We start from the raw sequence: 27,453 nt of genomic DNA on the forward strand, positions 1-27,453 counted from the left end.
CCACCCAGGTGCCCCCGGAAAAGAAAATTTTACCAAAACAATTCTCTGTGATATTAAATTCTACTCAAGAAACAAGCGGGTTTGGTACGACTGCAGAAATTTCACCCGACACAATACCGTTGTCACAAAACCATTAAAAGGAAAACTGTCATTCGCACCATTTATTATTTATATTTGCCAGACTCTGCTACAGTTCAGATACTCTCTCATTTGCAATTCAGACTACCTCTTACCCTCTTTACAGGGGAGGACTCTGAAGCTTAAGAAAATGAGGTACTTTTCCTCAAATCTAGCAGAGGTCTTCCTCCCATCCCCCGTTCCTCACCTTTCCACATGTCACCATTCCACCACTGACTGGGGCTGATGAGAGAGGAGGTTAAAATACCCGTCATCAGAATCTGATAACAATATCCTAAGGTACTGTCATAATTTTTTATTTGTATGTGTCAAGAAATAAATCCATGTACTCTTTTTACCCCTGCAGACATATTTACAGCATTAAGTTAATCCACTTCGTTCACTACCAGAGTGGTATTGCTGCTAAAACAATTCAGCCTTCATTCCACAAAACTTGAAAATAAATGTGGTAGTGATTTCTTTCCTTCTTTTAGTGTTTACTCAACAAAAAGTCTATTTCAAAGGAAGGAAACACAATGAGTGTTTACAGTGCATATATGCCTCTAAGGTTAATTCACAGAAAATATTTTTAACATACTTTTTCAAAAACTACGTGAATGAATGTACATAAAACGGATAACTCCATAGCATAACAAATTAGGAATTTTCCAGAACCAAATATGCTTCATGACTATGAACACAGGCCACCTGTAAAATAACCAACATTCTCACAAAATAATTTTTAAGTCTTTTGCGATCTACGATCATATCTAACTTTTGATACCTATCACATTGTTAGTTCATACTATTGACTACAGACAGTAGCACGTCTTCTACCAAAAAAAAAAGTATCTCGAAATTCTGAACTTTCTGAAATTTTAATTATCATTAAAAGATGTAATACATTTTTAATGCTACAAAGTCTGTTTTCTATATAAATTATGTTGCTTTTGGAATTGAAACAAAAAAGTAACACCAGATTTTGGTGAAAATGTTTATGTACCCAAGTTACAAATAAAGTTATATCTTTGAAAAAGAATATTTGATGCTCAAAAGTCTACATTCTCCCAGCTGAAAACCATTCAAAAGTCATTTTTTTGAGTACACTTGCTGTAAATTAATCTTTCCCCTTCCTCAGTTCCTAAGATTAATTTCTGTTGCAAGGGTTCTAATGAAGTTCAGTTAAAGTTTAACTCAATAAAAACCAGGTTCTGAACATTTTAATTTAGATACAAACCTATTTTAGTCAACTGATGATTGAATTACAAATCATTCAGGCAAATTATGATTACTTTCTGTCATGCATATTTCTCAAAAATAGGAACATATACATTTTCCACAATCTTGAATATATTCCTTTGTGTGTATGTGAGACTAGAAGTTCTCTTCAATTAACAATACCACTAAACTGAAATCTTTTAACCTAGTTTCTAACTATGATGATGTCCATGTATCTCCTATCATTAAATTCATCACAACAAAACACCTGCTACTCTGGATGTTACCACCGTTACCTGTCATGTTCTATATGTACTACATCAGCGCATGGATAGGGCAATTGTATGGTGATAAAATAATATATGCTTTAAAAAAATGGAATGTCTTACTTCTTCAGACTACGTGACTCAAGTTTTTCATTTGTATAAACTTCCAACTATGGTGTTCATTTTGATTAGAGACAATACAGAATGACACAGGAATGTTGTTTTCAGTGATACAAAGTACACTGATAGGGCATTTGTAAGAAGTCCTCTCCCTCCACCCGCTGATACTCGCCTACTGTACTGTTCCTCCAAGGTGATTCAAAAACTAAATTGTCTGCACCAGACTTGCCTCACATCTTGCTAAAAATGCAGACTTCTCGGCCCCATGGCTGCTGGTGTACCCTCTCTCGGGGCGGGGGGGGGGGAGGAGGAGTCTGGGATCTCAGTTGACTCTTCTAAAAGCTATGCTCTGAAAACCATTTTTATGCTGTCCCTATCCTCAAAGTAAAACCACAAAGCATTAAGTGGATTTAAAGATAATTTTTAATTTTCAAACTGTACAAACTGCGTTTTAGAATATAGGGATAAGGCACTACCATAAATCAAGAAATAAAACTAAATGTTACAGAAATCTCAATCTTGTGTTATTTAGCATTTTAGTATAGCAGAATAACATGGTAAGAGGATAAAACAGCATAGAACAGAATGCTGTGTTTAAGAAATTTTAAGCAAAACCAAAGTACATTAATTACTCACAGAGATTTATAGTCTAGGGGCATAAAAGTCAATATAAAGGTGATTTAGTAATACGCCTGGAAATTGCATGTGTAAAAAGAGTTTAGTACTTTTTAAGCACTTAAAAAGATATCAATCTTCATGTATCAGAGGACAAGCATATTAATTAGGTAAAAAAAAAAAAAATCCCAGTGCCTGATTTCAAATACCAACTCCAAAGAACTAGACCAACAGGCCTTCTATTACTAAAATACCTGCATGTTACCCTGTCACCAAAATATTAAAAAAACAGAAACCCTAACACATCCAAGTTAATATCACCAGTAAATGGAACAAATCAAAAGTCCTGCTGAAGAGTGCATAAATGAAATCTAATCATGAGGAAATATCAAACAAACCCAAATTGAGAGACTTTCTACAAAGGAACTCCCCTATACTGTTGGAAATGTCAAAGTCATGAAGCATGAAGAAAAATCAGGGAGCCACTCTAGACTGGAACTGTAACATCTGAACCAGGACTGCGTCTGGTCTGGGAACATGGATGTGGTTTGTTCCTAACACCCTGCTGAGGAGGTTTGTGTGAGGCCCAGAGTCTAGAGAAAGGTACTGTATCAACATGAGTTTCCTGATTTGGGTCATTGTACTGTGGCTGTGTACGAGGATGTCCTTGTTCTTAGGAAATATATAGTGGAGCCATCACAAGTGAATGTTTTCAACTTACTCTCAAATGGTTCACAAAATACAGAGAGAGAGAGAGAGAGGGAGAGACAGAGAAGGAATACTACATCAAATGGGGCAAAGTGTTAGGGGTGGGGAATTCAAGGGAAGACTATCTAGCATTCTTGCAACTTTCCTATTAAGTTCAAAATTATTTCAAAACAAAAAATGTTAAAAATATTCTTAAAGCTGTCAATAGGAACACTAAACAAAAAAATCTAAAAATTTTAGAATGTTTTTAAGCTTCATATCTAGAGGAACTACTTAAGTCTACTTGTTTTGTAAATCTAGACTAAAAACATGAACAAACTGAATTTTCAATTCCATTCAATGCCTTCATACTAGAAATTACAAAACTGTTATTTTTTTCTTCTATCAGTTATATGTCTATTCCAGATCACTATATAGGTTAATGGAAAATACTTCTACGTTTTACACATTCATTTGAACAATATTTCAAATGCTGATTTCTATAGCTATTTTTTCTTACAGTTATTTCCTTCCTTTCCTTGTGCCTTAATGATTTATTTTATCAGTTTCATTTCTGTAATTGATTTTGAGTGTATTTGAAAAGTTTTAAACCAGAATGTTATTTAGTGGCACTGATTCACTTGTATACACAAGTAACAAAAAAATCCTGCCGCATCGGATTACCAATCCATGACATTTTAGAATTATTTTGCAATGTGATTTCCTAGCCAATCCAACCTAACGATCGTGTCAGAGGTCTTACTGTGTAGGGTGGAGAGAGGTATGATAGGAAAAAGACGCCAGTTCCCTTCAACAGTCCTCAGCACACAGTTGGCACAAAATAAATACTTGGGGGGTGCGGGTTATTGTATGATTCCATATCACTTGCCATGTCTCATCAGAAACCACAAGACAGTGGCGTACCAAATAGATGCTTACAAATCCAAAGATGAGACAATAATGCTCCTGAGAGTCTACAGAGGTTAAGCAATAAAAGCTTTTGGTGAAAATGACTTTATTTTGGCATACTTCTAAAAAATTAAGTTATAACAGGGTTGTTGGTGTTGTATTAGTATCAAGTTAAGGCTATGAAAAACAAAAGAAAAAAAAGACTTGCACGCACTGTACATATTGTATATCAATCTTTAAAGCTATGAAAAACAACCAGAATTTTGTGGAATGTCGCCAAATATAATTGAAAGTTGCTAGTATCACAATTTCTTGATATATGTTTTTCAAATGCCAAGGCCTACAGGATTGAATGGAAGTTGTCTTTGATTCATGTCCTGGTTTGCCTACTGAAAAAGGAGAGTTAGGGCGACTTCAGGAGAATTTCAAAAGATGCAGGCGCAGAAAACAAGTGCAAAGGAATTCAAATACTTTCTCTTTCAAATCAAACTCTCATTTAAGCACTTTATTTTTTACCCAAGGGACAGTTTAGAATTAGTTGAATATCGAAGATAACTGAAGATAAACTAAATCTAAAGTTTAGGGATACTATGCTAACAAAGGTCACTAAATAATAGTTTGATGCATTTTCATTTTTATTAAAGTTAATCACAATTCCTACCTCAGGATATTCCACAACTAAAGGAGAAAAAGAGTTATTACAGCTGCTTGAAGGGAGTACAGGTTGAATGAACACACATTTTAGGAACAGCATTTAAAATATTTTTTGTAAGACAGGCATCTGACAGGATCAAGATGTACATGAGCTTCTTATGCTATGGCACCAAAGGGAAAAACTCCCCGGAAATTTCTTCCATATAAAAATTCAAGATAAAAACGGATCAAGTAGTGTAAAGGCAGAATGAACATTTGCATTTTGAGAATTAGTAACCTCATACATAGAATACACAGTGCTCGTTAAAGCATTCAGCTGCAGAGAAATATTAAAATGTAATAAAGGAAATAGCACCTTTTAAAAATCACGTTATCTAAAATTAAAGTTTGCAAAACTATTCTGAACTGCAAATCTCCACATGAAGAAAACTGAGAAGGTGGTACCACAAAACAGAACAGTTTGGAAAAGTGTAATGTTACATGTTGATTGCAAGCACAAACAGTACAGAACACTGAAAACCAAAATTCCACCTCCATATCTGTAGTAGGCAAAAAAAAAAAAAAAAATCCTTTTCTTTTAAAGTCACACATCTAATATTCTCTCTAAACTGGGTCAGTAGGCAGCATACCTTACTGTAACGGGAAAAATAATTAAAGGGCCTACTTAAGAATTAAAGCAGTACTGAAGTATCTTCAGTCTATCTACTAAACACATGGACAGGAGGTTTATTATAAGACTTCTTGCTTGAAATTCAATGGAATTCAGAATAAAATGAGTCTGTTAGGTCATACCCCAAAACTTTTCATTACCTAAGTCCCACAAGGGGATTATCAAAACATGATTTTTATTAGATGATTCCAGGTATAGAGGTATACAGAAGCCTTTCTCAGCCAGAGTTCTGACTATAACATTATGATCAGACCCAATGTTATTCTTTTTTCACAAGTGAGGCAAAGTATACACTTACATTCTTTCTAATCCCTTAAAATCCTTACAGTTGAAAAGGTTGTCCTTGAAGGTTAATTCAAATAAAAACAAATTTGCTTAGCGGTATATGTAATTTTAACAGCCTAATCATATATGCAAAGAATATCTTCCAATTGTGATATCTACTTGATAGCTACTTTATCAAAAGTCCTATCAAAGCAAATTACGTCTATGTTTTCCAAAATGATTATTAATCAAAAATGCTGCCTTATAACTTTTAAGAAACAGATCTTGGGTTCAGGAAATACCAATACATCATTAACATGTTATTATAATTCTGCATTTACTTTCATTTATAAATATCACATAAATACCACTGGCAAGTATCATAATGTTAAATCATTAAACTAATTTGTAAATATTGATTTAAAAACCTTGGAGCATACACTGCAAAAAAAAATATTAGTAAAATTTTTTTTTAAAAAAGGTTTTTTTCCCATTATTTTCTTAATGATCATCACCCACCCAGGAGTTGGTAATAAATACGTGCATAATTCTTATAGAAAATGTGAAGACAAATATTGGCAAATACCGCATGTCACGTTATATTTCTAAGAAATCATACAATCTGTAGTATTTCATAAAGTTGTTTATTCTTGTTATTAAAACTTGGACTCAAGTAATCCTGGTTATTCTGGAAAAAGCACCTTGTTAACGGGCATCATTTAATCATCCTTTTCTACAATCACCTCTCCGTGAAGCACCTTTCTTCTTTGGCGTAACATATGAAAATAGAGTTGTGGGAACACTAATGGAAAAAAGAAAACAAAGGAGGATGCTGTTGACCTTATACTTGAAACCTCTCACATGTACACACTCTGAGGGCAAGCACAGCATCCCCCGCCGCTGCCCACCCCCCACCTCTCCTACCTCCCCCCTGCCCCCCCAACAGAGCTCAGGCTGAGAGCGCAGGCCGAGGCCCACACACCATCGGCCTCTGCAGTTTCCAGGCTCGCCTCCTTTTATGGTGGTTTTCACAAATTGAAGGTTTGTGGTAACCCTGCCTTGAGCAAGTCTCCTGGCACCGTCTTTCCAACAGCAGGTGCTCACTTCGTGTCTCTGTGTCACATTTTGGGAATTCTCACAATATTGCAACCTTTTCCATTATTATTATCGTACTGGTCATGGTGATCTGTGATCAGTGGTAATGACTCGCTGAAAACTCTGATGATGGTGAGCATTTATTAGCAATGAAGTATTTTTTAATTAAGGTGTGCACACTCTGATGCTATTGCACACTTAACAGACTACAGGATAATGTAAACATAACTTTTATATGCACTGGGAGACCAAAAAGATTCGTTGGACTCACTTTATTGCAATTTTAGCTTTAGTGGTCCAAACTGAACCTGCAATATCTCTGAGGTGTGCCTGTAATGCTGGGGATTCTTTAGCAAAGTTAAGTATCTTGATAAATATACCTTCATAATGACCTGGGATGCTGTGCCAGAATGTTCCAGCACAAGGAACACTGCCCTGCCTGGCCCCCATTTCTTGGGTCCATCAGCTGTCCTGTACCGTGAGGGGTCTCATGAACATATGTGGGTATCTAAGCCCACACAATCCAGCTTCATCCATACCCTTCACAAAGAGCTGCCCCTTGGCTACCCCTTGATCTCAGGGATGTGTATACCGGTGACATGGTTTACCCCTTAGGAGAACAGAACGGGGAAGACGTCTATCCGTGCAGTCCCTAGATGCACACTCAGTGCCTTGTGGGCAACAAATTCCAGGGTCTCAGGTTTCTAAAATGTGGTCTAGAAGGGAGGGGAGGGCCTGTGTGGAGGAGTGATCAGGATCAGTGGAGGGCCAGAATAGGGCCCTCTAAAACAGAGCCCAGAGCAGGAGCCCCTCTCAAATTTTCTCAAATTATAGTGCTTTATAGTGTCAGAGCTAGAGGATGAACAAATTAACATCAGCTATAAACAATACAAATGTAAAAATATTTCTGAGACTGATGGACAGAACGATTAAAACCAAGTAACCTAATGACAAAAAAAAAAAAAAAAAAAGCTCTGGATATCTTGCTTAGGCAACTTTGGTGAACCATTTTTAGAACTTAACCCAAATGGAGCAAAAATGCACAACAGAGTTTATTTATTTTTTTAAATTTAGCTACTGCCCATCCTGATAAATGTAATCATCATACCATACCCAGGGGTCTAAATATACTCAGGTAAAATACACTTAATGCTAACTGATGGATTATTGAAAATACGTCTAGAACATTCTGAGTAGTGTAGCAGAAGTATGGGCTTGAGTTCAAATACTAGCCTTATTTACTAGCTGGGTGATTTTTTTTTTTTTTAAGATTTTATTTATTTATTTGAGACAGAGAGAATGAAAGAGAGAGAGCACATGAGAGGGGGGAGGGTCAGAGGGAGAAGCAGATTCCCCGCTGAGCAGGAAGCCCGATGCGGGACTCGATCCAGGGACTCCAGGATCATTACCTGAGCCGAAGGCAGTCGCCCAACCAACTGAGCCACCCAGGCGCCCTAGCTGGGTGATTTTTAAGCGATGTCTATAACATCCTCCTTGAAATGCCCTCTAATCTGTGATGTCATTATTGAAAACTACCAGCACTTCTTCTGAGTGCTAAAGTACTCAGAGTACTGTTTAATACCTTTAATTAACATACAATTTAATAAACAAAATACAACTAGTTGTATGACTGCTAATATTAATAATCAAGTGGAAAACATCCCCCTGGTGGACTGCTCCAGCAAGTGGGACCCTCATGAAACGGTCAGCAGGGTGAACTGAGAAGCTGCCGCTGACACAGGCCAGAGTCTGCATCTCCCAGGACACCTGAAAACACCCAGCCAACAGTTACTGTTTGATGCTTTCAAGCCATGACCTGCTGGGCCCTGGGTTTCCGTGGAGATGCCGCACTAGTCGTAAGGAAGAGGGGAAGCCGATCCCCAAACCTCTAACTGTGATATGAACAGAAGCGAGCTCTAGCTCTGCTCCAGACATGGCTGGGGAGGTGGACGGTGCTGCAGGTGACCAACCCCTGGGCCCTCCTGACCGTGCCCCCTCCTGGGGGCAATCTGATGAGAGTCAGGCTGAAATGGCAGCAGATGAGGGAAAGGGCAACAGACTGACTCTCAGGTCAGTTTTGATTTTGAAAAAGTTTAAAAGTTGGAGGCCTCAAGGGACTAGCCAGGTTTTATGCTCACCCCCTTTACATAAAATATTTTTTTTACGTTTTATTTAAATATCACGTCAATGCAGATTTTAGATGCTATAAACTTTTCTTATTTCCTTTGTTCCCTCACTGACACCAGAGCCTCTAATTTTATCGAGAAGGGTAAAGAACAGTCTTGCTTTACTTTCACATTCCCTGCTAGTGACTATCAAAATTTGACCTAAAAACCTACCACTATTGCCATTTAAGTGAAATGAGTAAAGCTTCACCAATTCACAGCAACTACTGAAAGGTGATGAGAAATTAGTGAAGAGGCTGAGTTTTTCAAAATATTTTAAGAAAAGCAGCCTCATTATTTTCTACTATATCGAGCAACACACACAAGACTAAAACGTACTCCTAAATAACTTTTCCAAGTGTATGCTCAAGGATTAGACAGAACTGACCTGACATTTTCTAGGGACAAAATGTTTATCTTCAGATAAATAACTAAATGCTGGCAAACAGTTCACTGATGTGTGTTCTATCTTTTCTTTAAAAAAAAAAAAGTCAGATTCAGCTTCTCTCTAAATGATTCTGAGAAAGCAATCATTTGTGTATTGATTTACTTACCTTTTTCCTTATAACTAGGAAAGAGCCCTTTTTGACTCACTCAACTCTTCCATTATTTAAAATTATGACTACACGTGGGGTTGAACAGAGGTTTTGATGTATTTGTAAGCCATCATGTCTCATTGTTTATTACACTAGCGTATCATGATACTTCACGAAACATTCGCAGCATATGCTTAATCAAAGTACTAATGACCGTATACTTACATGGTATATATGAGGCCATGGTTATAAGAAGAAAATAGTAGTAGTCAAAAGAGACATTGTATTTATTAGGAAGTCTTATCGAAAACATGCCCGTCTTCTTCACATATGGTAAGGCAGCATATATTGTAAGAAGTTCACCAACAACTCCGACGGGATATAAGATGATAAAAAAATTATATCTGGAGAAAGACAGACCCCAGAGAATTATTTTTCTAGAATAATGATTGGATTTGACATCATCGTTCTTTTGCTACTATTGCCTTTAAACTTAAAAATATACATATTTACAGTGCCCCTCACAGGAGGTTAATTTTTTTCTACTTTAATCATTTGCTTATAAAGTTAATTATCCTCCTTTTTTCTCATAGCAGTTTCCATTTTAGATGGCAAGATCTTAGTAAAACAAGAAGTCAACTTACTTTACAGTACTGAAATATTGGTATATGTGTTAACAATGTATATGTATGTAGTTTTGTATTGTAAAGGACATAAGTGTTGTAAATACTATATTGTAAAGTACCTGTAAGTATTATAAGGTATTGTAAAGGTAACTTCTTTGACACTTGGAATCAAAACTGAGTGGTTTTTTTTTTTTCCCTTCAGCTAGTCATTTATTGATCAAGTGCTGTGCTTTAGAAGACTAGTTATGATCTTAATTTCATATCTAAATCTTGAAATTACCAAAGTGGTTCTTGGAGGCATTTGGAAACCCCTTTGTGGCTACTAATTAAAAGAGAATTAATTACTACTTCAGAAAACTGAAATAATACTACTAAATACATATTTATATGTTTAGTGTATTTAATATATAAATAATACTAAAGTATCAGTAACTACTAATGAATATATTGTCTAAAACTAAAGTTCTCATAACAAAACAGGTAAGACAAGTTGTTTCCAAAATTCCCACATTAAAGGAACTGTCAGTGTGCTTAAAACAGCTGAGAAAATTCTGTTCAAAATCCCAAATCACAGTTTGTTCATTTGGGCTGTGGCAAGGTCTTTAATGCCCAGTAGGCCAGCCATTACTCTTGCCTAAGGTGAGGGGAAGGTTCTACAGGTTTCTATGGGCCTCCAGCAGGAAGAGCTTCAAGGACCCAAGGCAACAACCTTTCTCCATTAAAGAAAATCACTTTTCTCCAAGGCAGTTACCACAGAAAATAAAGGTTAAAATGTTGGTGGACAAGGAGAGAAATCAAATTAATCCGCATTTTATTTCATCATTTAGTTGGCATTAAGATATTTGTAAAGAAATGTTAAATTTATCAGTATGAGAAACTTGGAGACAACTTAAAAATCACCTTATTATTGTATGTCAAGGATATACACAGCTAAGAGATGGTGCGGGAACAGAATTATTTGCCAAAATAGATTCAGTGGTAAAAGGAAAGACCAATGATCCTTTTACTGTCCCTGTTTATCCCCTCCTTGCCGTGGGTATATCACCTGCTTTCTTCCTAGTCTTGTGTAGTTATTCATATATTATTTAAATTACTCTCTTCCAATCTTAATTTCCTAGCTCAATTTAAAAATCATATAACAACATTTTATAATCCCTTCTCAAGTAAAACATTCAAACTTATTTACATAGTTTTTAAACTTTATGTGACTCTCCAATGATTTTTCTGGAAGCACTGTTCTTCAACAGAAAAAAAGCATTATCACTCCTCGAGTAAACTAGTTTTTAAAGCCTTCAGCCACTGATTATTTTTAATGCAATGAGAACAAATTATATAATTTACTTTCTTTGCACTTGAAAAAGATTGCATGTCACCAGCTCTGTAAGTTTTGATGGCAGCATGAGAAATTAAACTACCTATTCAGAAAAAGAACTCCTCGTTAAAGATTCCTAATTGTTACCTAAAAATTTTTTTGAAGGGAATGCATTTTTGAAATTAACATGGAACATAATAACACACAAGTGCCTATTCAGTGGACTTTTCTAGGAACACTTCTAACACGTAAGTAGAATTGAAGTATATTCAAACCGTCACAGTAGGCCAGCTATTTATAAATAAGAAGCCATTCTTACCGTGAAGTTTTATTTGAGAATGACAGCTTCAACATTTGACTATAAATACAAATATTATTTCAGATTTTTTAATGAGGTTGGCAAATATATATAGATGGTTGGAATCTTTTATGATTTTTAACATGCAATATAATTACTCATGATTATGATTAACTGACATGTATTATGCTAACACGTACATTTCAAAATTGAGAGATCTTGTAGTACTTGGTTTAACATTAATGCAATTGACAAAGGATTTCTAAACAGCAAATTTAAACATGTTTTGAACTTTTCCAGAAATTCAAGACATGCAAAATGCATTCCAAAAGGCAGACAGACAAAACATTAAAGACCATTATTTTTCACAAGTAAATTTTACAAATACAGTAAATGAAGAGACTATATCATGAATTAGTATTTTCAAAGGTGCTGGAGGTCCAGAAGACTGAGGTCATGCAAGACGCAAGATGCACTGAGATGGATTCTAGGATTAGTCCGGCAACACTCCAAACTGCCAACCGTGTGAAAGGCCCAATCACTCAAAGTGAAAAAGTGCTCGGTTACAATAAGAATAAAACCAACCTAACATATAGAAATGGGAGCGCAGCCTTCTTATGAGAAACAATAGGTTTCAGCTCAAATTATAATTTTAAAGCATTTCAATAAACAAAGTGGTAAGCCACAAAAACTGTCTACAAAGGAGCGAGAGCATATAAAAAAGTCTTAAGAGTATAAATATAATTAACAGTGATTATCCTTATGGAGGAGGATTATAAGCAATTCAAAAGGTCTTTTTTCCCTTCATATTGGACTTTTTATATATTATATAGCTCATTATATTTGAACATGTATAATATATAAGTTATGAAAAAGGAGTAATAACAAGAAAAAGTATTAGGCTTTTATTATACAGGGATCAAAAACAAATCTGACACTGGTTGTATGTTACCTTCAAACAAATTAGGAATGTGTTAATATAAATATCAGAGTTTTAAAAAATAGACATATGGACATAGTATTGTTTATAATATCTCAAAACAGGATTTATAATATTGGCAAACTGGAAATGATCTAAATTCGGGCAACAGAGAACAGGTCAGTCATACTATGGAATATTGGGCAGCATTAAGAGTTACAAGTAGATCTAAACATTCCTGTTTTGATATAAAAAAAAAAAAAGAGCTCCAAGATATAAACAAAAAGCAAACATAATGTCATTCTATTTATGTTTTTAGAAACTCATGTTTGTGTGTTCACATTTTCGTTAATATGAAAAAGTGTGGACAGGTAAACTCCAAGCTTTTTCCCTCCAGGGGAAAGTAGTGGTCAGGGAGGAGTATAAACAGGAACTTGCCATGTTGAGTCTATATATTTCTGTGCTTTTTTGAATTTCTTACAATGAAAACGTATTACTTCTGTAGTTGAACAAAAAATTTAAAGAATGAAAATACCGTCAAACCCTTTTACTTTACCTATGTGGAAGAGACATATAAGGGACAGATATATAGGGGATATAACTGTCCTCCCCCAGCTGCCTCCTTGCACTTCCCACACCTGGCATCTCACATATCTGTTAGTTGTTTTATTTTTTTGGTCTCCTATGTCTCAAGAGGACAGAGTTTTTCTTGTTTTCAACCCTGCATCTCAGGCATGCATTCAGTACACAACACGTGTTATTGTTGTTGTGACTCTAAGTACAACCCAGGAAACAAAAGGAACAAATCTACACTGGTTTGTGATCTGTTCTTCAAATTGCAGTCTTGTTTTTATAATAACTTTGTAAAATATTGGTTGCTCAAAGAATTCAAACTTAAAAAAAAACAGAACATCTTTCACTTTAAAAATATATTTAGGGGCACCTGGGTGGTTGGTTAAGTGGCTGCCTTCGGCTCAGGTCATGATCCCAGGGTCCTGGGATCGAGTCCCACATTGGGCTCCCCGTTCTGCAGGAAGCCTGCTTCTCCCTCTCTCTCTGCCTGCTCCCCTCTACTTGTGCTCGCTCTCTCTCTCGCTCTCTGTGTTAAATAAATAAATAAAATCATTTAAAAAAAAAAAGGATAGATATATTTAGAGCCATTGAAATATAAATTTTGTCCACATTCCAAAAATACAGCTTAAGTGTGACTTTCAAAAATGTCTATCTCTGCAAAGAAACTGAGATTGTATACATAAGATACTAAAAATTGTGGATACTAGATTATTAAAATGATTTAAATCATTCAGAAAAAAATGCCATATTTTTGGCACAGAATTTAATATAATTCAAAAAAATTATAAGTTTTGCTTCCAAAGAAAAATGAATGACCAATTCATGTTATGTAAGGATACTGATATAACTTGTCTGGCATTGGTTTTACTCAAAATATGTATTAATGTGATTTTTCTCTGATCATTAAATTAAGCTTTTAGAATTCAAGTTATAGCACTGCTAATAGCCAAAACACAGCATCCTGGCATCATGGGCTAAGACACAAATTTTCCTTCTCTGGTGTTAGCTCAGCACACACAACACGCATGCACTAGTGAGAAACTAAACGGCAAGACATCGCCACCTGGCCCATTTAATGAAGTATGGCAAGTGGTCGAGAAGACTGAATGTGTAGAAGGAATAGCGAGTGATCTCTGTCACAGTCCACACGACCAGAAAAAGCACCACGCTCTCCTCATTCTGGATCTGCAGAACCACAGAGAAACCCACAGTGTGGTTTAACCTTCAACATTTTTCTCCATGAAGATATCTTAGTTATTTACTATGTGTCTTTGACTACACTGGAATGTCAGGGGCAGACAGAGGCAAGACAGAAAACTTAACGCTGTCACCATTACATAATTCATGACAACACACAAATATGTCCTAGGCACAGGAATGGTCACATTTCTACTGGTTTCTCTTTCTCAGCCTTTGTTCCGGCCGCTAACTCAACCAACCCGTGACAACATCACCCCCTCAAAACCAGCGTGGGAACAATCTGATGCTCCAACTTTCTATGGGTCGTCTGAGGGTACCCAACCTACTAGAGCACTAGCTACTGCATATGTCCACTTGTCTTTTGTCCTGTGACCACCATTGAATTCAGGGCCTCACCGTCTCTATCCACGCTACTGTAACAGCCTGCTAAATAGCCTCTCCACTCTTTATTCTCTTCATGAACAGACGTCTTCTCTTAAGCACAAAACAAACAAAAACACATTTGGAAGCAGTGATTCTGTGATGTAAAAGCTTCTTTGGCTCTCTATTGCTTAACAGAAGAAAAGGATCGTATTCAAGGTTCTCTGCAATCTGGAGCTCAGGAATCTCCCCAACTTCATCTGCAATCTCTCAACCTCCCACTACCAGATCTCTCTCTCTGGTGACACCAACTTAGTATTATTTCCAGAACATGCTCTGAACGTTTGCATCTTAACACACGCTATTCCCTCCAATTAGAATGCTACTCACTCCCTTGTTAGTTCCCACGGGAAACCCTTTCTCACCCTTTATGATCCAGCTAAAGCATCACGCCCTCTGAAAAACTTTTCCCAAACCCCTCCTTTCGCCCTGAGCAGTTATTTGCTCACTTTCCTTGTTCATATCTGTATTATAACACTTGCCGATTTGTATGAAAGTCTGTCTGCCTGACTCTTGTGTATGCATCAGTGCTCTCCTTATACATTCCTTCCTCGGGTAAGCCTGCCCTCCCTCCCTAGGTCAGGCTAAGTCCCCAGGTACATGGTAATACATACTCTTATTTCAAAGCACTAACACTAACATAATGAAACAATTACAGTTGACCCCTGAACAACGTGGGGGTTAGGGGCACCAACCCCTGCTGCGTAGTCAAAAAACCCGCATGTAAGTTTTGACTCCCCCAAAACTTAACAACTAATAGCCTACTGTTGACCAGAAGCCTTATCGATAACCTGTAAAAAGTTGATTAACACATATTTTGTATGTTGTATGTTATATATTGTATTCTTACAATAAAGCAAGCTAGAGAAAAGAAAATGTCATTAACAAAATCATAAAAGAAAATACACATAGTACTGTATTTATCAGAAAAAAATTTATAAAAAGAAAAAAATTCTATGTATGAGTGAACATGCACAGTTCAAACGCGTGTTGTTCAAGGTCAGCTGTATTTGGGCAACTACTTGTTTACCACCTCTCCCAGTTACAGGATCCACGAGGCAGGGACTATATTTGTATTAACTGCCAGATCCCCAGCAAAGTCTCAGGTGTAGAACAGCTGTGCGATTAGTATTTGTTGAATGATTCGACATCTGTAAGACTGCCCCCCACTTCCCAACAACCAGTACGCATATAGCCGGAATGGCCCTATCCATTTTTGTAAATCCAGACATGAGCACAATGTCAAATGTATAGAAGTAAATGTTGGCTGAATTAATTAAAGAGGGGTGGAAAGGTACCGGTAGGAAACTCTTGTTGGAGAAAATTAAATAGTAAGACTAAAACAGAGATCCTTTGGAGGATAAAAAAGAGCAGATGGGTCTTTTTTCTCTTGGGGGCTAGCAACCCTTTAGATTCTCTCTCACTTCTTTTCCACAGCTGATGCTGGCCACCCTGTCTGGTCTCTCTTCTTCCTCAGTCTTCAGACTCTTTGTAGTCCCGGCCCGGCTATTATATTCGCTCACTGTCTGGAACAGTCTTTCTTTTATTCTGCTTATGGTGGACTCCTGCTTTTAAACTACACGGCAATCTGAATACAAAGTCTGGCTCTCCACGTGGCCTGCACTCACTGCTAAGTGCACAGCAGTCCCTGGTGAGGGCCCAGGTGGACCGAGGGAGTTGAATGAAAGACGGTGGTCTGGAGAGGCTAACGGGCAGAGTGGTGAGAGAGCAGAAGGGCAGTGATCTGTCCCTGTGCAGACGGGGGCCAGTGAGTCTCACAGGCAAGGGAAGTGAGTGAAGGTATCATTCCAAGCAGACGAGGGACAAGAAAGGCATCTCAGGAATGGAAAGAAGGCCAGAGATCTGTCCTCAAGTAGCCAGGAGACGCCGGAGGCTATCAGAAGGTCAGAAGGGCCCATCTGGGAAATGTTTCTGTCATGGGTTTAAAAGGCCCAGTGTCTTGACATAGTGAGCGTGGTGTGTGTTTGTCTAGAAGGGTTTGAGCCATTAATTAGATTCAGGTCTGTCTCCTGTCATGCCTCAATAAATAATATGCTAATTTCCCCTAAGCTCCCCAGCCCTTCCAACTTTTCATTTAGTCTTTCCCATTTGCTCAGATCTACAGAACTATATTTGCTTTTTACACCTGTTGCTACAACACTCCATGGTGAATGAGGAAAAACACCCTGTTTATAGTGGCGACTTCAATACATAATCAAAGAGAATACACATCAATAGAAAATTTTCAGTTAACTATTTGGCAGAATATGAATATCAATTTTAAAAACTGGGAAACATCAGAGGAGAATAGATTATGGATATAAATATTTAGTTTTGCTTGTGTTTCAAGGTCATTCTACTAATGCACTAAGTCAATGTACAATCACACTTAAATCCAAACCCAGCCCCTTTTTTGTCTAGTGGTTCTGCTTCCTGAAATATAGCAATGTTAGTATTTTAGATTCCTATTAATAAAAAAGCTTTCCTGCAGGCTCATGAAGAGAACCTGTTAGTGTCACTTACTGGTTTTATACTGTGAGTAATGAGCCACACCATAAAGATTCTTGAACTCACTTGGACCCCAGCCACAATCACAGAAGTAGGTACAATTCCTTGAAGAGAAAAACAAGTCAACCATTGCCCTAAAGGCAATTTATACTGACAATAAAAATTAAATCAGAAACTCACCAATTAAACAGTGGACTATCTGTAAGCAAATAAAAAAAATCACAAGTCAATAGCATGCAACATAATATAAATCCCTGCAAACACTGCTTTTCTACAAATCCATAGGTGGTATGTCATCAGCAAAATGAGGCTGATTTTGCTCAACAAATAATTTTTCAAATAAATATTACAATAGGAAAACAGCATCATTAAAAACTTACCTCAAGCAAGGCAAATGTCTGGAAAAATTTAAGTGTCTTCTGAATACTTTTATATAAACCTTTGTGTGTTCCTTTTTCCATATAAAAACGTACCATGGCAATAGCTAAAACCAACCACCTAGAAGAAATAAAAGTATTTCATAAAGTTCTATCAAAATGAATACCAAGGATCTTCCTGAAAATAAATGACATAGTTTATATAGTAACATGTTGTTTTATTATGTTCTCAGTTCATTACTCTATTTAACAAAACCCACAGGAAGAAATGGCATTGTTTTTACATTGACTCTTCAAGGGGGAACATGTTGGAGATCAACTAGATTCAAATGTCAAACAATGTCTCTTTCATGTTTGGTTTCAGCAGACAGACTGAAGAAGTGGTTATTATAAAGCATTTCATAATTATATAAATATTTCTTAAGGTAAAAACCTGTGAGTGTGTATGTATTTATACAAATATATGGTATATATTTATATGTAAGCATAAGTAAAAATCTTTCATAATAATTTTTTTAGAATTTGCACTAAATAATAACAACTGTTGTGCCACAGAAGGCATACAGAAGGTCAGATATGGGCCTGCTTTCAAAGAGTTTGTTTCACAAAAAGCACAAAATACATATACCTTGCCTTTTCAAGCTCTATTTCTATGCGACAGGTTGTGTGCTGTGAATGACCAGCACTCCACACACAAGCTGCACGTGCGAAGACTGGCTTTCTCACCATACACTCAATCTGCTAGAGACACTAATGAGAGTTCATTTTTTTCCAGTTTCCCTCACAATTACAAGAGCACTTTTAAGTTTTAAAAAGTTACGCCATCTGTAACTTTTTAAAATCTTTAGTAACCCACCCACGGAAAGGAGTAGCTACTCCAGGCTTTTTTTTTTTTTTTTAAAGATTTTTATTTATTTATTGAGAGAGAGAGTGATAGAGAGAGAGCATGAGAGGGGGAGAGTCAGAGGGAGAGGCAGACTCCCCGCCGAGCAGGGAGCCCGATGCGGGACTCGATCCCGGGACTCCAGGATCATGACCTGAGCCGAAGGCAGTCGCTTAAACAACTGAGCCACCCAGGCGCCCTACTCCAGGCTTTTTTAATTCGATGGTCTCCAAAGTGTCTACTTACATAGGTTTATGAATGATAACATTATTATATGGCTTTAACTTTTTAATTAAAGAATACTCATAAAAAGGACAAATGGCTTTAAAGATTCCCCACAAAGGAACTACTGATTGAATACGATGAACATGGTCAACAAGGTCAATGGAAGAAGATGGAGGCTTGTGCTTCTCCTCTGGGCAATTCCACTCCTCCTCAGCACACACTGAGAGGAAAGCAGGGATGTACGTTCCTCTGAGGTGTGACAAGAAGTCAGGTAAAATCTGAAATTATCAGCAAGACCTTCCAAAGATGGAAATTTTAATGATACCAACAACGCTGATAATAACATATATACTTTCGGAACGCTTTTAATGTTCTAAATGCACATTTAACATATTAATGTTTCATGCTCACAAATTCCCTGTGAGGAAGGGACTGCTATTATCCTATTTTACTGCTGAGGAAACAGGCAGAAATGGTCACAGAGCCAGGCAGCGGGGGATGTAAACCCACTGCTGAGCTCAGTCTATGCCCTTGAACCACGATGCTGTACTGGTCTGGCTCTAGGTATGTATTGTGCCTTGGGATATTAGCTAATCATAGTATTTGGTATATTTGAATTACAAGTAAATTTTAAAAGTTATAGAGAGAATTATGCTCTAATATTTTAACTGATAGTAGTATGCTATCCAAAAGGTTTGAGGGCCACTGTTATAGATGAGACAGACACCATGCAGAGGTGTCAAGTGACTTACCCTAAGTCTTAAAGTCAACAGTCCAGGTAGAAATAGACCCCTTGAGGTCTCCCAACGCCCCATGCTATTCTCTCTCCATGATACCCTGCCTTTACTGGATTCGACTGATGGTTTCATCCCATATGAGGGTCAATGCTGAATTCTGTGCTGGGCTAATCTGGGTGATGTTTTATATGCCTTCTAGGTTTAAAATATTATGATTTCACCATCTTCAATTCTAAGTCTAACACTAACAATAAGAAAACAAAAAACATATTAAGATGTTTACATTCACATTTTTCATACACTTGTCTCTCTTTTTTTTTAAGGAAAATCCAAATCAGAGTTTTACAAAAGATCATGTTAAGAGGTAATTATTAACCTACCAAAGAATTCATCAAAGGATTCATTAGATGGCAACTTTTCTACATTTTTAAATAGCAAGATATAAAAATCCACGTATTATAACACGGTAACAAATTTTACTGTTGTTCCATAGGTGGCAGTATCGTACCACCTAATACAGTATTAGGCTCTTACCAATTACTAACTTGTTCGGAAATAAAAGAAATTAACACTCTGGGTGGGGTGAGAAAGGACCATGGAGCCATCTATCCTAACTTCTCAACTGTTTTTCAGTCACTGTGGCCAGAAACTTATCTGAACTAATGAGGGCTCACTTTCTAAACCCACCATCACAATGGGATGACAAAGTCTCCCATAGGGGCCCTACATTTAAATTCGCACTTCCTACATTCATCGGTTTAGTAATTGTAATTAAAAAAAAAAAATGCAAAAGCAAGTAGAGCTTCTGCAACTGTGAATTATTTATTTATTTTTTAAAGATTTTATTTATTTATTTGACAGAGAGAGAAACAGAGAGAGAGGGAATACAAGCAGGGGGAGTGGGAGAGGGAGAAGCAGGCTTCCCGCCAAGCAGGGAGCCCGATGCGGGGCTCGATCCCAGGACTCTGGGATCATGACCTGAGCTGAAGGCAGACCTTAACGACTGAGCCACCCAGGCGCCCCTGGAATTATTTTCTAGAAGGTTCTGTTTTTAAATAATAGGCCAGAGCGACTGATTACCTAAATTTGAACCCAGATGGATATGCTCAGTCCTTGAGAAAGTACTCTTTTTGGAAAATATATAAACATGTGCTTTCTATGTAAAAGATTGCTTGCTTTTTGGCTTAATTCATTTCTTTATTCATTCATCATCACGTTCAACATTTATTGCTAAGCCAGGGAGTGTGCTACATGTTGGGAAATAAATAAGACCTAGACCTTGCCTCAAGGAACTATTAAATTAGTTAAGTGGAGAAAACAAAATAGTGCTGTAACAGGAGGTATGAATCATAACTCACTAAACACAGGGCCTTCTTGCCATGTCACTACGCTATGATGACCCTGAAAAATCTTATTGAAGGAGTTCTTTCTTTGGTTGTCTCTGGTGCTTCTTTCTTTTCCTCCTGAGGTTTCTTGGAGACAACCTGCTCCATAGGGAACTTGGCTTATCTACACCTGTATCTTCTTTTTTTATTTCAACACTTCTTTTTAGATTTTAATTATGAACAACTTCGCATATACCCAATGATACAGAGAAGGGTATAAGGAACCCCCATGAGCCCACTGCCCAGCTTCAAGCATTATCATCTTATGGACAATCCTGTATCATCCAAACCTCTATTTGCTTCTCTCTTCACCATCCCCTCCCCTCATTACTTTGAAGGAAATCTCATACCTTCTATAGTTTGATTCATAATAAGAGGATTGCTTTTAATAAACATTACCATAATACCACAATCCCATGTAAATAAAATCTTCAGTCACAAAACATAGAGGCAGGATATAAATTTTCTCAATTGTCTCATAATTTTTAAAATTCATGATTGAAATGAAGTTCATATGTTGTAATTAGTTGCTGTGTCTTTCATGACTCTTAATCTATAGGTTTCCCCTCCCTCCCTCTATCCATTCATCTCTCCTTCCCTCTCTTTCTCGTGAAATTTGTCTGTCGAGAACACTGAGTGGTTTGTCTTGCAAGGTTACCCACATGTCATTTATTATGTTCTCTGTCCCCTGTATTTCCTGTGAAGTTGACAGGTCCATGTGCTTGATCAGACAGATTCACATTCGAGGCTAATTCCTAAGTTATGTTGTGTACTTCCCTAAAGAGCACATAATTTCTGGTCGTCCCTTTTGTTTGTGATGTTAGCACTCACTGCTGATCATTGCCCAGAGCCATTATTTCAGCATTACTGAAAAATGATGATATTCTAATGTTATCATTTCTTCTTGACACCTCCGATAAAGTAACCCTGCGGAGGCTTGTCCCAGAGATGGTCTTTGACATTCATACCATCCATACTTTCATATATTGTTCATTGACACCTCTAAACTTCCTTTCCTAGACTAAATTGAAACTTTTATTTAGCAGCCAATATGTGTTTCAAGGTACTGCACATAGACACTCATGCCAATGGAGTTAAGCTGAAAGGTTCATGAAAGAAAAAAAACAGATAAACTGGATTTCATTAAGAGTAAGACCTTCTGCTCTTTGAGAGACACTGTGAAGAAAATAAAAAAACCAAGCCACAACTAGGAGAAAATATTTACAAATCACATATCTGACAAAGACCTATATCCATACTATATAAAAAACTCTCAGAACTCAGTAATAGAAAAATCAAACAACCTCATTTAAAAAAAGGGGGGGGCAAAATGGGGCACCTGGGTTGCTCAGTTGTTAAGCATCTGCCTTTGGCTCAGGTCATGATCCCAGGGTCCTGGGATAGAGTCCCACATCTGGCTCTTTGCTCAGTGCGGAGCCTGTTTCTTCCTCTCCCATTCTCCCTGCTTGTGTTCCCTCTCTCTCTGTGTCTCTCTCTGTCAAATAATAAAATCTTTTAAAAAATTATAAAAAATAAAAATTAAAAAATTAAAAAGGGCAAAAGTTTTGAACAGACACTGTACCAAAAAAGATACACAAATGGTAAGTAAATGCATGGAAAGATGTTCAGTGTCATTAGTCACTAGGGAAATGCAAAATAAAATCACAATGAGATAACACCACACACCTATTAGAATGTCTAAAATTACAGTGACTGACCATACCAAGTTTTGGTGAGGATATACAGCAGCTCTCATTCATTGCCCATGGGGATGTAAAATGGTACAATCACTCTGGAAAAGTTTGGGCAGGTTCTTAAGAAATCAAGAATCCGACCACCATATGACCCAGCCATTCCACTCAAAGATATTCATCCAAGAAAAATGAAAGCATATGTCCAAAGACTTGTACCTGAATATTCATAGCTTTGTCACGCCCAAAACTGGGAAGAACCAAAATGTCCATCAACAGATAAATGGATAAACAAGCTGGATAAACAAGATCCATACAATGGATCTACCCTCCTCAGGGATAAAATATATGTCTGTTACTTAACATTTTGGGAAATGTATATGCCTGAACCTTGGGTTTGGTGCTCTAATAACTCACACTATGTATACTCTGAAATTATCTTAAGTAGTTTCTCTCTCGGTATCATTCACCTTGCTGATCACTTCATATCCATGATCTTTTTATTCTTTGTAATAATCTAGTAAAGGAGCTGTATTGTTTCAATTTACAGATAAGAAAACTCAGGGTCAGAGAGTTTAAGTAACTTATCTGAGGCTACCCAGCAAAACAGGAGTGAAGCATAGCCTCTAACCAACACCTTATTGTACTATTTACAGATTAAAATCCAAACATGTTAGCAAGGCATTTAAGGCCCTGTGCAGTGGTCCATGCTCCCCATCGAGCTTCATCTTCCCCCTACACTTCAGGCCCACTTGCTATTGCCTGAACAACATGTCTAGGAATGTCACATCTCTGTACCCTAACTCATGCTGTTTCCTCATCCATGCCTATCAAATCCTACTCATCCTTCAGAGCTCAGTTGAAATGCTATGATCTCTACCACAAAGCTTTCTCTGATTCCCCCTACCTGTCTGACCTGTCACCTCTGTCAAGCACTTAACTCATTCTGTCTTTTACTGCAATATATAAATGCCCCCCAGGTTATACTTCTTCAAGGACAGAGCCTAAAATATTTATCTTATGTCTCTCATTTGACCAAGGACAATGCACTTGACACATATGGGCTCAAAAGTCCTGAAAAGAAAAAGAAAAAAAAAAAAAAACCACCAGAGAGAGAGAGAGAGGGAGAAATACTCACTTCTCTGGTCAAATACCTATTATGAACAAGTACCATAAAAATCCTCACATCCTTTAAAGGTGTAATTCTACTCTGGGGAATTCATCCTAAGTGACTAATTTAACAGATACAAATAAAAGCAAAATGTCATTAGAGGAATGAGCTAATCCGTTACTGTACATTAAATCTATACACTCTTATGTAGCCATGAAAGAATATTTTTATGAAAACTATACAGAAATATTTGGTAGGATATTAGGTGAAAATAGAATATATAAAGAGCAGATACCCTAACTGCAATGCTCTATAAGATGCGTTTAGCAGCTTACACTCTAATGGGGGCATGACAGACAATAAGCAACAATACGAAGTAGTAAAATACGGTGTACAGTTATATGGCAATAAGTGCAATGAGAAAAATAAAGCAGGCAAGAGGAATAATAGCATAATGGGGATATATGCTATCTGAATGAAGATATTCACATAAAAGATAAGAAAAAAGGTCATGCTAAGCTTATAAAATTAGGCAAGTTCTTTTTTTATATTTATGTAAATACTTATCTATTATTTTATTGTTTTCAAAACTATTACAAAAATTTAATGTACTTCAAAGTTCTGCTAAAAGAGAAAAACAAATTAAGTGAACAAAAAGAACCTCAGCTAACCCTGTGCTATCCGTACTATTCAATGTATACCTTGGTGTCCCACTTTCCATACTACAACTTTATTTACCTCTGTTCTCCACCACCACCCTCCAATTAGATCAAGAAAATATACCAGGCTTTCTTGCATCTCATGCCTATTTCTAGAATTTATCTCACTCGAAATATCTACTCTCCACATATGCCAATCCTATTCCTTCTTCAAATCTCAGTGCCTCTAAAAGCCTCCCAAGGGTTACATGGATTATTCCATTTTGGTTACCTTTGCTTTTAAACAGAGGGGAAAATGACAAGGGACCTTCCCAATATAGGCAGGGAGACAGATAAGTTTCAGATACAGGGTAATTTGCTGGGCAGGTAGGAAAGATAGGAATGAAGTGTGAGAACACAAAGGAGGGAGCATTTAATTCTGCTCCAGATGGGGCAGAAGACCTGGAAACCTTCAAAGAGGATCGCTTGATTTAGAAATCATATGAGGAACAAGGAGGATATTATACAAAGAGTGAATGGCCTGAGCACAAATGGAGGGAGCTGTGAAAATAAAAATGCGTGGTGCTTTGCCGGCATTATGGGTTACGGTTGATTTCAAATACAATAAAACTGGAAAGGGGAATCAGGGACCATATTGCAAAGGCCCTTGAATGACCAACAGCCTAAATCCCTTAGATTACAGTGGAGGTAATAGGGAGTCATTGAAGGCTTTAAACTAGACTTATGCATTGATTTTCATTTTAAAAGGTTAACCTGGTTTTCAAAAGGGAGAGTGGACTGAAAAGGAAAGGGAGAGCATACCAGTTAACAAACAGCAGGTATTCCAAAAATGTTCCAAAAACTGGGTAAGACTATCACAGGGGAGAGAATTCTCTCAGCTCCCACTGTAGCTAATGATAGCAGCCCATGGTAGGTACTCAATTGTTCTCTAGTTGTTCTGAATATATTATTTTTCTTCTACGAGATTATAAAATTCAGTAAAGCGTAAAGGCAAAGAAGTAGCATGTCTCTGGAGTCAGACTGGCTAGGCTGAAATCCGAGTCTTGACACCTGCTGGTTATATGATCTTGAGCAAATTACTTAACCTCTTTGTGCCTCAGTTTCCTAATCTGTCAAATGTAATATCATGTATCCCTCACAGGATGGTAGAGAACTAAAAATGAGATTGTACATCTAAAGTAATCAACACAGTACCTGCCACATAGCAAATCCTCAATAAATGTATTCTTTGCGAACTGTATTTGGTATTTAGGGTTACACTAAACACATAATAGGTACTCAGTACTGGGTCAAACCATTTATTCTTTTCTATAAGCCCCAGAGAAAGTTTAAGATAGTAAACGTTCCGCCACATTTATATAGATTAATTACTTCATGTGATAATGACAAAATAGCTTTTTAAAAAAGGCAGTGCAATTTAGAAACAGAAGAGCATTTTCCCAACAGGTCTTGAAAAGCAGTCGACACACAAGTCACTTGGACAGCTCTTTGAAGAGCGATAGTCATTGTGTAACCTTAACTTGTAAGTCACACTCAAAGTCAGAAATAAAAGTACAGGGTATCAGTCACGAAGCATGGGGCCATAAAGATGCTGGACACGAGGGCCAGGCTCTGATACGGCAGGGTTTTTTAAATATCGTCCCAAGCTCTGGGGCTCAGGGGAAAAAAAAAATCAAAAATCAAAACTCGTGCTGACATTAACAGTTCCGAAAACTCTGCCCAGAGGTCTGCAGCACGAGGAAATGCACCGTGGGGGCCGCCGGCCGGACAGCTCCGGGGCCGCGGGACCCAGGCGTTTCTTCAGCAGCAACAGGCAGCGGCGCCCGGGGCGGCCCGGCCGAAGCCACCTCCCCCGCGGGTCGGCCCCGCATTCCTGCCCGGGTCTATACTTAACCTCCGGCCCGCGCCCCGAGCCGCCGCGCCACGCCGTGCACCGTATTAGGCAATGCCCGGCTAGCAGGGCCCCGGCCACCCCCCCTTCCCCCCGCCTTCCGCCCGCCTGCCCCGCTCCACTCCGCTCCATTCAACGCCCGCGGCCGCGCCGGCGCCCGCGCCCCTCCCCCACGGCCGGCGCCCGCGCCCCCTCCCCGCGCCGCGCCCAGCCCGCCGCCCCGCGCTGCTGTCCCCCGCAGCCGCGAGCACCCGCAGCCCAGCCGGCGCCCCGAGCGCTGAATGTCGGGGAGGTGGGCGGAAGGAGGAGAGGGCCCTTCTCGGCGCACGTACCCCGCGGTCATGGCGATGTTGTAGGAGGTGAGCCAGACAGTGGCCAACAAGCCGAGGCGCCTCCTCTTGCCGGTGGCCTCCTTCTCCTCGCCCGCTTCCGAGGCGCCGCCGTTGGTGCCGTCCTCCTCGCTGGACGCCATGGTAGCCGTGCACCCGAGGGAGGTGGAAGACAGGGGAAGGGGAGTGGGAGGGGGCCCCGCCGAGCGCGCCGCTGAAGCGCCACCGTCCGATGCCACCGCCTCCGTCAGGCTCCCCATGTGCCGCGCGCAGGGGGCTCGGCCCCGCCAGCCCGGCCGCCCGCAGGGGGAGGAGCGGGCGCCCCCGGCCGCCGCCCCGGCCGCCCCGCCCCCGGCCCTCGGGAGCGCGCGCGTCGCGGGGACCTGGCCGCCCGACCTGGGCGTCGAGGCTCGGGATCCCGCGCGCCCCCGGGTACGGTTTCGAGGCGGCTGAGTGGTTTCCGCTCGCACAGAAAGTTATCCGCGTCTGTAGCTGGGGGAACCTCGTCTTAGTGAGACGCCCCAGGCGTCTTGGGCGCTGGTGACTTGACCCCTCGCTAGTGCATTTAATCGGGGCGGACGGAACACACCTGGACTTGGCATGACCCTGCCCCACCCAGCCTTTGGGAAGGTAGTTTCTGGAAGTGAGGACAGGTAGTAGGATCTTCCCGCTAAGTACGCATTAAGACCTTCTGGGGAAGGAAGAATCGCCCACTTCAGTCTGTTTCACTTTTGCGGGCCAGTGGGGCGTGTACAGGGGAATACAGTAGAATTGCCTCACTTGTGTGGATTCCCCTGGAGCCAGTGTTCTAAAGGCATTGACTTCAATGCAGCGTAGTGTTGGATGTTAGAGAGAAGCTGGAGGGAAGAGGACATGACAAGATACCAAAGGAGAAAAGTTTGAGCAGATGTAGGCAAGCTACAAATATTGGGCTGACAAGAACCCTTTCCCGCAGGCAAGTATCCCACTGTTCTCTACTTTATCCCTTTCCTT

General features: G+C 38.8%; 1 protein-coding gene across 3 annotated transcripts; it reads right to left on the reverse strand.

The window, feature by feature from the left end:
• Positions 1-741: 741 nt before the first annotated feature.
• On the reverse strand, positions 742-26,794 carry HACD1 (3-hydroxyacyl-CoA dehydratase 1). 3 transcript variants are annotated; one of them, XM_081820687.1, is made up of 8 exons: positions 26,464-26,794; positions 17,553-17,670; positions 17,353-17,371; positions 17,188-17,276; positions 14,108-14,229; positions 9,542-9,720; positions 6,222-6,322; positions 742-4,321 (listed from the first exon to the last, which is right to left on the reverse strand). In XM_081820687.1, the coding sequence occupies exons 1-7, from the start codon at positions 26,718-26,720 to the stop codon at positions 6,240-6,242; spliced, it is 867 nt and encodes a 288-aa protein (XP_081676813.1). In that variant the 5' UTR covers positions 26,721-26,794; the 3' UTR covers positions 742-4,321; positions 6,222-6,239. The 3 variants fall into 3 exon arrangements, with proteins under 3 accessions (XP_081676813.1, XP_081676814.1, XP_081676812.1); XM_081820688.1 differs by lacking the exon at positions 742-4,321 and adding an exon at positions 18,178-18,299 and having other exon boundaries at positions 4,423-6,322; positions 26,464-26,585; XM_081820686.1 differs by lacking the exon at positions 742-4,321 and having other exon boundaries at positions 4,423-6,322; positions 26,464-26,792.
• Between the last annotated feature and the right edge of the window lie 659 nt (positions 26,795-27,453).

This window comes from Leptonychotes weddellii, chromosome 5, assembly GCF_054177405.1.
Source record: "Leptonychotes weddellii isolate Sample4059 chromosome 5, ASM5417740v2, whole genome shotgun sequence".
In the NCBI taxonomy this organism is placed as follows: Eukaryota; Metazoa; Chordata; class Mammalia; order Carnivora; family Phocidae; genus Leptonychotes; species Leptonychotes weddellii.